Raw genomic sequence first — 12,324 nt, 5'->3', positions numbered from 1 at the left:
AACCCACCACCAACAAAAAGATCTGGGACTTAGACCAGCACAAAATAGAAGCAGCAGCCGTCTGTTGCTGATAAGAAACAAAATGGTGCCAGAGGCCAGCATGTCCTCAGATACAAGAGCCACTGAAATGGAGAGAGGCAGCTGGCAGCCAGCAGCGGAGAGAAATTATGCAAAATCTTACTGTAGTAATGGGGCACTGCTGGGGGGGAGGCATGGGTAGGGAGAGGTTTCCAATCCTCTTTGCATTGGCATTGGGTCCTGGATGAGTTTTCAGGGGAAGTGACTGAGATTCAGAGATCAGCGAGTTACACTAGCTGGGGAAGTTCAGCGGGAACATAAAGAGACACTCTTGACCCTGGAAAAGAGATTTCTGCAGCATGAAGAACAAGCATAAGACGGTGAGAACAGGGATCACAGGAGAAGCATTTGATGCCGGGACTCCCTGAAGGCACTGAACGGTCTCTAATTCTATTTCACTTTTGGAATCCTGACTTGAATAGAATAGCCCACCAAATGTGGCACGCTTCAAACTGAAGGCACACAAGGTAGGCTGTCCCTTAAAGCTGTAGATGGTGGGAGGCCCTGGGCTGTGTGTGGCCTAGTTCCATGGCTATCAAGGCACACAAGCTGACTTACCTGCTGCAGTCACCAAAGGCTCCATGGCACATGGTGGCAAGAGCATTACATGTTTCTGGGAAGAATTGGGTTTCCTTGTAAGCCTGTGGGCCGAAGGGTTCTGGGATTCTAACACAGATGACCTGCTCGCCCATTTGCCATCTCATAACACAGCTACAGTGGTTGGATACATGGAAAAGGGATTTCAGGTAGGTCTGTTAATGCAGCTTAGAGCTGGGAATGAGAGGACGAGCCAGCGCCATATGCCAAGACAGCTGTTTGTGGACCTCTGCTCTAGATCAGGAAATGAAAAGTCACAGGTTGCACAAATCCACTTGTGATACCACCAAAGGCGAGCCAATTTCCATGTTGCAGGCCACTGAACAGGACTGCTTGAAAGCAGGACTGTCCCAATCATCTGTGGAAAGCTGGAGGAGCACATGGGTGTGGACTGAGATATTGCATCACACGAGACAGTGTATAGTCCAGATAACAACCAGCAAGCAATTACTTATAATGTGTTTATTTTTTCTCTTGTACATTCAGTCTTTCCTTCGGTTTTTGTAGTTCATTGATTTGGGTGTTCGCAATGTAGTAGTTCTCAGTGGCTTAGATTTTCAGAAGCATTTGATCTCAATCAGAGCTTCTGGGTTCCGAACCCTTTTGAAAATCCGATCATTTAGGGGCCTAAGAAACGAGCTGTTTGAAAATCCAGACTTTTATTTCCAGACTTGTTGGGTGCTAAGGTTTTTTGTTTTGTGTTTATCTGACCCAGTATTTGTAACGATCAAAATATTTCTTCCCCCCTACCCTCTTTTTTCCTTGTGGTAGATTATTCATGGTTACAAGGCAGTTGTAACTGTGAAACTTTAGCTGAGTAGTCATCTGCCCTTGATAACACCCTGGTGTGTTAAATCTCAGGTCGAGGGATCAGTGGGATAACATGATTCATTCAGGAATTTATACAAAGTGGGGCTCATTTGGAGAGACCCTCACTCACTTGTTGATAAGGGTAGAATTGCCTAGAAAGAACCAGTGGGGATAAATATTATTATTTATTATTATTATTATTTGTACTACGGTGGCATCTAGGAACCTTAGTTATGGATTAAGAGCCCATTGTGCTAGGCACTGCACATACATACCACAAAAGGACGGCCCTTAAACCTCAGAGACCTGAACATGTTTCAAGAATTTTACAATTAACATACATTTCTGTGGTTGCTCAATTTACAGATGAGAAGTGCGTGTTTTATTTAATCTGAATATAAAATAACCTACAATGAATTGACACACTGTGTTATAGTTAACTGGAATCTCAGAAGGTGATGGTTTTTTTTTTCCCACTCTGAATAATTTTCCTTGTGTTCTTCAATGTCTTTGTTTCTCCATTACAGGGAAACACTGGCATTTTAATGGGCATGTTTCTGGTGTCCTTTGTTGTCGTGGTTGCCCTGGTAACTGTCTTATCTGGAATTGGGGTTTGTGAGCGGTGCAGCATCGGAAGTGGAGGAGTCTATTCCATGATTTCTACTGTCCTCGGTGGTCAAGTTGGAGGGACCATTGGCCTCCTTTATATTTTTGGTCAGGTAAAAATGATTGTTACTGCAAGCACGCCTTTAGTCCTTTTCTTCCAGACTCTAAAGTAAATGAGATGATCCCACTAAGAAGGAGGGTGGCATGGAAAAGCAGAGTTGTAGGCATATAATTTCATTCCTCTCAGTATGATCAGGCTTGTTGTCACTCATCGACAGCAATACATCGAAGAGTACAGACAAGTCCTGTCGTGTTTGAACAGGGAAATGCTAATGAGGAGGCTAATGAATTCCTCCTCATGTATGGAGCCATCTCTGACACAGTCTGAAATCTCTCTGCTGTCCTGAGGCACTGTCATGGGAACAATGACCAAAACAGAAACAATGAAACACAAAAAATGCCATAGCTAACACGTCTCGTCTACAAGCAAGGGAATATTTAAACTCAAGAGGAAAAAGCCTATGTGGCCAAGTGGACAATACAAACTCTACAGATCAGCTGTGGGGTTATACATTTGTCCATAGTGGACTAAATGTTTCCTTATGAGGGTGGAGGCGTAGGAGCAGCACTTGGGGAAAAGAGATGAGGTGGTTTGGAGACAAAATAGTGTCTGAGCCATTGAGGAAGCGGAGAGGAGCCCGAGCCCGTGTGGAGGAGGCGCTGACTGGGGAGGAGCTTAGGAGTAGTTGATTTTGTGCAGTTTTTCAGCTCTTTGTTTTCAGAGAAACCCTAATGTGCCACTGAAGCGGTGGATTGAAATTAAAGGCTTAAGAAACACAAACAACTATCCTGACTAATAGAAAAGTGATTATTAATGCCCATAGCAATTGGAAAAAAAGAAGAGGTATTAGAAATACCAGAAAAGGTTGTGCACAAGAATTGTTCATTTAAATGCATTAGCTTGCAGCTGTCTTTAAAATCCTGGCCAATTCGAAAAGTCGACATAAAATACAAATTCAATAGTTATAAGACAGGGCATGCACAAAAGTCACACGTGTAAGAAAAAGACTTCCCCCAGCCTTTTGCACTGTAATTCCCCCAATCTCCCCCCTGCCTGGGAAAGCAACTGAGCTGTGCAGCATGTCCTGAGGTCATAGAATCCGGGCTCTGGCAGACCAAGTATTTACCTAGACAAACGTTTTATGTGGGGGGATGTGGGGTGTGGAGAGATGGGGAACTGGCAACTGTTTAGCAGCGTTGTATTTTATCCCAGAGGTTTTCAAACTGGGGTACGCATACTCCTAGGGCTACACGAGCTGTCTTCAGGGGGTACGCCAGAAAATTCATGTAATGGTGGACAATGCATTTTATGTAGTTAGACTTGGCAATCTAATCAATGTTTGACCTCCTTTCAATTAAAACTACAGCCACCGTGAGACTCAGAACCATTTTCGAATGGTGGGGCATGCCCCCCAAAGGGGGGCACGGAGGAACTTTAGGGGGGTGAATGGCAAAGAGCTGGGCCCTCCTTGGAGTTACAATTTTTGGTTGTGCCCCCTCCACCCCGGACAGGCTGGGTGGCCTGCTGAGGTGATTCAGGGGGTGGAGGTGGGGCTCCCACCCCGAGCTCCACCGCATGGCGTTGCCGCTTGTCCACAAAAATCATTCCTCTGCCTCACAGTTCAGTGACTTCTGGAAGCTTTTGCTAAATGGAAGACAGAAATCTTGGCGGGGGGAGGTCACTGACCCCACATCCGCCCTTCTCCCATGCGTCACTTCTGTCTACCTCAGATGGGGGTATGCGGTAGACTCCATTATTTGGAAAGAGCTACACAGCCTAAAAAGTTTGAAAACCATGTTCTGTCCCAAAGCTGGTGTATTTTTTTCATACTCTCCTCCTCAGTTAGATATTGTTTCTATGGCCCAGCATCCATCTGAAGCTCACATGAGGGGCTATCTGTGTTTCAAACAAGGAGTTGGGTAGTGAACACCATAACCTCTGTCCTGGTTAGTTGAGCTAGAAGTACCTGTGCAAGGAAGGATTGTCAGGCTCCAGCTCTAAAACAGTTGTGTTTAAAAGCAGAGATACAGGTGGCTCTTATGTCAAGAACTGTGGACGTTTAAACCCAATTACACCGTTCAACAAGCTGAATATACGGTTTTCAAAAACCTCATAAGAGGTTAGTTTTCCACTGAAATCTGCATTTCTGATTTCAAGATGGATAGTTCAAAACCATTTAAAAATTCCCATTTCCATGGTGCATTTATGAAGAAATTGGCTCCACCGTAGAAATCACAGCAATATCTTTATATGCGTAGAAATATTTCATTCTTCTGGTGAAGGTAGAGTTTATCGCAGGAAAGACAGGCTGTTGCTTCAAGGACACTTACAGTGTGGAGACTAGCAGTGGCTCCTTCTTTCTCTCCACTCTCTGAAGTATCCTTTGAAGTCTACATACTGTTTCCTCTTACTTGGCCTTGTTACGAAAGTAGGAGGATCCTATTTAACTCCTTCCAAAAACTGGTGTTAATCAGTTGAAAAGAACCCTGAAATCCTAAGTTGCAGTGCTTCCTGCAAACAGCTACATGGCATTTCTCTGTGCTTTCAGGATTCTTTCTTGTATTAGGCTTTTCAGGCTAATGCATTTTGTCTGGAGTCAGGTTCTACTTGTCCTTTCAAGTTTCAAATGCAATCTTTTGTGACTAATCCATCACGACACTAGGCGTCCTTTCAGAAATTATATTTTTAGAAGTTCTCTGTGATAAACGTGCATATTGAAGGCAAAGTTTTCAAAATTAAGCATGTGCAATTGCATGGATGCATTGAGAGGGATAGCTCAGTGGTTTGAGCATTGGCCTGCTAAACCCAGGGTTGTGAGTTCAATCCTTGAGGGGACCATTTAGGGGTCTGGGGCAAAAACTGGGGATTGGTCCTGCTTTGAGCAGGGGGTTGGACTAGATGACCTCCTGAGGTCCCTTCCAACCCTAACCTTCTATGATTCTATGAGATTCCCACACCTGAGAGCACCCATTGTCTGCCTGGAAATACCCGTCCTTGAATGCACAGATGCTAAAGTGGTGGAAATCAGTATTGTTCCACATATAGCAGTGCTGATTTACCCCGGCAGAGGATCCGATCTATGGTCTGTTAATCACCAGTTTGTAAGGGCTTGATTTGGCTCTTGTTGAAGTCAATAGAAGTCTTTTGTTTGACTTTCCTGGGATTTGGATTGTGCTGTTTGTGACTAACTGACCAGATTGGGTAATTTGTCCTGGGACCGCTGGATCTAAAAGCACGAGCCTGTACTGCTTGAACTAAAGGACAAGGACCATTAGTCAGGAGATAGTGGTTGACTCAAACCTGTATACATGGCCTGAACATTAGACGGGGGCAAAGACCCATGCTGTGTCAACATAAGTTGCACACTCACCCTGGCTGAGGAAGTTCATCCTGAACTTCAGAAGTCCACAGCAGTTCAAATACCCATATGGGCCACCAATTTGTAATGCCTGCATGTGCACACACTGGTTTTTTGAACCCATATGTTTGGTGCACGCTGATGTTCACATGTAACTGCCCATGCCTGACTTTAGAAATGTGACCCTTGGTATGAGCTGCACGTTGAAAAGGATTGCTGCTGAAATGTCAGATATAATAGGAAGGTGAGAAGTTTTAGTTTAGAGAGTTATGCAGTGAATAAAAGTCCTCTCTCTTCCTCCACCCCCTCCTTCTTCTTTAAATCCAGTAGTGCCATTTTGGTTTGGGCAGGGAAAGGATTGCTTGGGTTTGTGTTTTCTCTCTGGCATGAATTGTGGCCTTAACCGGCACACACTTCCCTGAGCTTTGGAATGCCATTCCTGCAGACGCACACACATCCAGTGAAGAACACAAGTCCTTCTCTGCCTCAAGAAAAATAAACGGCTGTCCCCAGAGCTCATGGAACATGAGTTGCACAATACATGCTTATCAGAAGTGCAGGCTATGTTCCAGTAAAGAGACAGGGAACCGGTGGAACAGCAAACTTTAAATCCAAACTAAATACTGAGTTAAAAACCTTGAAAACAATGAAGCGGGAAACAATCAGTCATTCTCCAAGCAGGTGCTCTACAGAAAGAAAGGAAAACAAGAAATTACAGAGATGTGCTCTTATTTTGCGCCTTGGTTGGGCACACATATTTTCTTTCACTTCAGAGAAATGCACAGTTCAGGAGATGGCACAGTGTCTCTGGGGTGTCAGTATGACAAATTCATCCTGACCTCACCATTGCTTTGTGTATTCATTGAGTTTTATTCTGTTGTTTTAAAAAAGGGTGCATTTTAGAGTTGGTAAAAGGCAGTAGATTAACAGTCTCAGAGCCTTAAATCCCCTATTTACCCACGGAACAGGTCCAAACTTTCTCTCACTATCCTGCCAACATACCTCATTTTTGTGTTTCATCTCCATGTGAATGTTTGGCCCAGGGAATCCTCAGCCTCTCTGCTAAAGTTATGCTAAGGCTGTGGGTGGGTCATTGGCTGTGGGCATCAAACCCAGGACAAGGAGCCTCTATTGCCTGAGCTAAAAGCTCAGCTCTGTTACTGAAGGCTGGAGCAATCTCTGCGTGTGGCCTAGCCACCGCTCGAGGGGGACAGAACGCCCCCTGAGTGGATGGGGGATTACACTAACAAGGGTGCAAATTGTGATGTGGTGCCTGTCCTGCAGGGATTCGACTGAGATCACCAAACGCCTCTCGCATCCACCGTGGTGCAGCCATCAGATGGTAACCTTCAGTCAATTCCATCCTGGGCTGGCTGAAACTAAAGGGTGAAAGGTTTCAGAGTAGCAGCCGTGTTAGTCTGTATCTGTAAAAAGAAAAGGAGGACTTGTGGCACTTTAGAGATGAACAAATTTATTTGAGCATAAGCTTTTGTGAGCTACAGCTCACTGCATCGGATGCAAGGGTTAAAGGCTCTGTATCTTGTCTCCAACCCTCTGAGCCATCCAACATCCTCCTGTTCAGGCATCTTGGCCAGTACTTGCGCTGGGGGTGGGGGTGTTTATGTTTAAATGTCATTCAGTGTGTTGCAGGTGCTATGTACATCACCGGGTTTGCAGAATCCATCTCCAACTTACTGGGTTTCAGCAGCACTTGGGCAGTTAGAGGCATTTCACTGGCAGTCTTACTAGGTCTGCTTGGAATTAACCTGGCTGGTGTTAAATGGATAATCCGGCTCCAACTGTTACTGCTCTTCCTGCTGGCTGTTTCTACGCTGGACTTTGTCATTGGATCGTTCACGCACCTAGATCCAGGTAAAACTTCATGAATGCTTCACATTTACAGTTGTAACAGTATTTAACGTGTGTGAAATTTTGTTTTTCCCTTAATTTATGATTTTGTGAATTTAAAATCCAGACAAAAATATGGACCAAAACTTCCAGAGGTGGATCCCTAAAGTTAGGCACCTAACCAGAGCCCCTATTCTGCAACCACATAGGGCATCTCTACAGTACAGCCTGAAGTCGACCCATGTTAGGTCAACTTACAGCCACCGCGGTAATTACTGCAGTGGCTGATGTCCACACAATCCTCCTTCTGTTGGAAGTGCGTATCCTCACCAGGAGTGCTTCCACCTACTGAAGAGGGACAGTGTGGGGGGGAGGCTGAGACCCCTCCCCGCCAGGAGCCCAGCTGCTCCCCCACAGCTCCCTGCTCCCAGCCAATGTAAGGAACGCAGTGTCTACACAGCCACTGTGTCACCCTAACTACACCAACATAAGCCCTATGGCTGTCGTGGAGTTGGGGTTATGATGTCAGTGTAATAAGGCACTTACATCGGCAGGGCAAGGCTATAGTTTGTACACTGACATAATTAGGTTGACATAAGCTGCAGCCTGAGATAGAGGTAGACCAGGCCTAAGATACATACCTAAACACAAGTACCAATGTTTGCAGGAATGGGATCATAGGTGCCTAACTTTGGTGTCTAAATTTAGGTACCTACTTTAAAAAGTATTGACTATAATCTTTTATTGAGTGCTTAGTTTCTGAAAGCTTTCTAACAATAGAAAATTGCCTGCACAGACAGAGCTGCTATGTCCAATGAACCAATTTTTAAAAGATTTGTGTCCGTAAAGATTGAGGATAACAAATTTACATTAAGTGTTTCTTATCAGTTTGATGCCTGTAATGTCCTTTAAAAAATAAAACCGTCAGCCTATAATGAATTGCATGACAGCACATCAAACAGTTTAGACAGTATGGGCAATATTGTCTCATTTTTTTCCCTTGTGCTGCCCACCCCCCAATGTGTGTGTCTATATCCACCTTCTGTCTCTTGTCTTAGATTGTAAATTCTCTGAGGGCAGAGAATATCTTTTTGTTCTGTGTTTGATTCTACAGCACCTAACACAAGGGGTTCTTAGTCCATGACTGAGGCTCCAATGAGCTACCATAAAACAAATAATAAATGAGTGTCACCAGGAAAATATTCTACTTATAATGTGAAAACCTTATACATATTTGGAGAATAATTTTGAAAATTTTGTGTCGGTTCTTTTTAGATGTGCCCTTTGTTGTTGTAATCAGCAGTTGCTCTTGGAGCTGGATGAAATATTAGCAAGACTATCCAAAATGCATGAAATTGAAAACTTCTGGCACTTCATTGTGACTTCAATATCAGTCCTCTTTTCTGTAGCTTTTTACAATGAAATGTACCACGTTTAGTAAAAATTGGTCTTATGTTCAAGCAAATATTGGTCTGTTTAAAAGCAAAGAAATTTTCAGGATGACAGGTGGCCTGGTTAAGGAGGGGAATATTTTCTGGGATAAGGAAAGTCTCTTAATGCTGATTGTGGTCCAGGGTTGGAGACAGACATAGCTGCACTTAATAATAACCCCACAGTATGGAGTAATGTTAACCATGTGATTTTCTCTAAGCCAGGAGTCATAGAAGCATATTGCATAATGTGATGGATTGCAGCGAAAGGAGTGCAGGAATGCTTAAGTGACACTGACCTCAAAAAAAGTGCAATTATCCAAATAAACAGAAGGTGTCACTTTATCTTTGATTTCCATCCATTCCCAAATGCACCACAGTGTTCTCTCTCTCTCTTTTTTTAATAAATGCACAAAGTCCATTTTTCATTGTCCTTAACTTAGATTTCAACATTAAAAAAAAAAAACTGCTGGAACAGGGATGGGAAGATGTCACCTATAGCCCAGCTGGTTTGAGAGAATTTCACATCAAGATATTTTGTGTTTGCAACGCTGATAGCAAGCATTGTTCTGATGTCACAGGCACAGGACTTAGAGCTGAGCGCAAGCATTTTAGGATTGTTTGGAGGAAGCAAACTCTGGGAAAACAATGTTGTATTTCATCATAGTAAGTGTTGCAAAATTAAACCTGCTTTATCACTCAGCTGATGCTCGGAAAGAAAAGTAAATCGAGGAGTGCTGTGCTAGGTACAGAAAATTGAGTTAGTGAGCTTTATAACTAAAGAAAACATGAGGTGGATTCCAGAGTTGTTCACTGTTCAATTAACTTGTCTTGAGTAGAGGGGAACTGGGCCTAAAACTAGCTATCCTTTTTTAATAAAGAGGAAAAAATAGGTACAATGTAAGAGAGAGAGAGAGAGACTATGGGTAGGCCTACACTGCAAAAAAGACCCATGGTAGCAAGTCTCGGAGCCCAGGTCAACTGACTCGGGCTCATGCTACTGGGTTAAAAATAGCAATGTATGTTATGTCTACACTGCAGTTAGACACCCGAGGCTGGCCCGGGCCAGTTGACTTGGACTAAGGGGCTTGGGCTAAGCTGTGGTTAATTGTGGTGTAGATGTTTAGGCTCGGGTGGAGCATGGGCTCTAGGACCCCGTGAAGTGGGAGAGCCCCAGTGCTTGGTCTGCAGGCTAAGCCGCAACGTCTACACCACAATTAAACAGCCCCTTAGCCTGAGCCCTGCGAGCCCATGTCAGCTGTCATGGGCCAGCTGCGGGTGTCTAATTGCAGTGTAGACATACCCAGAGAGGCTCAGGCTGGAGCTCAGGCTCTGAGACCCATCCCCTCGCTGGGTTTCAGAGCCTGAGCTCCTGCCCAAGCCCCAATGTCTACACTGCTATTTTTAGCCCTGTAGCACAAGCCTGAGTCAGTTAACCTGGGCTCTGATACTTGCCGACACTGATCTTTTTTTGAAGTGTAGACGTACTTTATAGCAGGAGGATGAATATGGAACTGGAAGGAGAGAATGAAAGGAGGAATATAAGAAATAGAGAGAGAGAGAGAAAACATGCCCAACTTTACAGCTGGAACTTTTTATTCCTTTATTAGTTTTCCTTACGTGAATTTATCTTATAGAAAAGAGAGAGGAGAAAGGAAGGGAGGTGGATGGGAGGTACCCAGTTTAGCAGTATGGAATCTACAGTGTATCTGTGGCCTACTTGAGGAGAGGAAAATTTTCAGGGTGAAGGAAAGTCTCTTAAGGCTGATTGTGGCTCAGGGTTGGGAGATGGGGGGCCCAGCTCTTCATTCCAAACTCTCTTTCCCCTCCAACTGTGCAGACTGTATCTACCATCCAACTTCTGGCTTAATGCTTGTTTTGAGAAGTCTTCATTTGTTTGATTTACAAACAACTATATATAAGAGACTTTTTTAGTTGCCTGAAAAGTGTATTCAAAGGGAAGTCCTGCACTACCCCCGAAGGCCTCTGAGTGGTATCTCAGCCCTGATTGTAAGCACTAGGGCTTTGGAAAGAATAGCCCGCTCTGTCTGGATTTCCTTTAAAGTGGCCTAGATAAATTAGCCTTGATTGTATCGGTTTACATGAAGCCTTTCCTACAAGGCAACATCTAATGATTTACAGATGATAAATACAAATATTGATAAACCCAGCTGATCTTTTTCACACGTTCTGTTGATTAATAAATGATTTTGTAACTGCAAATAGAAGGACCCCGTTCAGCTGGGCAATCGCTATGCAAGAAATCAAATTAATACTGCCTGGCTTTGAGGGAAGGGAAGTGTGTGGTGGTTTAAAGACAAATAAATTGTCCTTGGCAATGGGCAGAATACCAGTCTCAAGAACTACTTCTGCCCTTGATCAGTGTTTTACAGTCTTCATCTTCTTGATCTTTATGTTACATCTTCAATATTTGTATATAATCAGCTTTAGATCTGTTGCGGCTGGCAGCTAACTTTGGTCACATGAGGATAGTGTGAGTATGTAACAGGCCAGTAACCTAGGTACCGAGGGCAAGAGAGAGGCACTGTGAGAAACAGTGGTCTAGGAGATGAGCATGGATTGGGAGTCAGGTTGTTCTGGATTTCAATCCTGACTCTGATGCTTATTACCTTTATGACGTATGGCAAGTCACTCAGCCTGTGTGGGCCACAGTTTGCCCACCTGTAAAATGGGGATGGTGGTACTTTTGATGTTTCTCCATCTCATAGGCTTGCAAAAGGGACTAGTTATTGTCTGCACAGCACTTTGGAAATATGGAAGTGCTATATATTTTTTTCTTTGGATTTTTAATAGTCTACATGAATGCCCATCCAATAATAAGAGATGCCCTGGACACACATTTAAAAATATATTATTATTATTAGGGCTGTCAAGTGATTTAAAAAAATCAATTATGATTAATCACATGATTAACCACACTGTTAAACAATAATAGAATACCATTTATTTAAATATTTTTGGATGTTTTCTACATTTTCAAATATATTGATTTCAATTACAACACAGAATACAAAGTGTACAGTGCTCACTTAATATTTATTTTTGATTACAAGTATTTGCACTGTAAAAAACGAGAAATAGTATTTTGCAATTCAGCTAATACAAGTACTGTAGTGTAATCTCTTTATCAGGAAAGTTGAATTTACGAATGTAGAATTATGTACAAAATAAACTGCATTCAAAAATAAAACAGTGGAAAATTTTAGAGCCTGCAGTCCACTCAGTACTACTTCTTGTTCAGCCAATCGCTCAGACAAACACGTTTGTTTACATTTTCAGGAGATAATGCTGCCCGCTTCTTGTTTACAATGTCACCTGAACGTGAGAACAGGTGTTCTCATGGCACTGTTGTAGCTGGCATCGCAAGATATTTACGTGCCAGATGTGCTAAAGATTCATGTGTCCCTTCATGCTTCAACCACCATTCCAGGGCACATACATCCATGCTGATGACGGGTTCTACTCGATAACAATCCAAAGCAGGGTGGAAGATACATGTTCATTTTCATTATCTG

At 43.3% G+C, this 12,324-nt stretch overlaps 1 protein-coding gene across 2 annotated transcripts in view; it reads left to right on the top strand.

Moving 5' to 3' along the window:
* Positions 1–12,324, top strand: part of SLC12A8 (solute carrier family 12 member 8) — a 93,356-nt gene that overhangs the window by 13,726 nt on the left and 67,306 nt on the right. For both annotated transcript variants that reach the window (XM_084643051.1, XM_084643052.1), the window contains exons 4-5: positions 2,013–2,204; positions 7,151–7,382. In XM_084643051.1, coding sequence (XP_084499177.1) covers positions 2,013–2,204; positions 7,151–7,382 — 424 coding nt within the window. The remainder of the gene's footprint in view (positions 1–2,012; positions 2,205–7,150; positions 7,383–12,324) is intronic.

Source organism: Lepidochelys olivacea, assembly GCF_965140295.1.
Source record: "Lepidochelys olivacea isolate rLepOli2 genome assembly, chromosome: 11".
Lineage (NCBI taxonomy): Eukaryota > Metazoa > Chordata > Testudines > Cheloniidae > Lepidochelys > Lepidochelys olivacea.
This window is presented reverse-complemented; position numbering and strand designations above follow the sequence as displayed.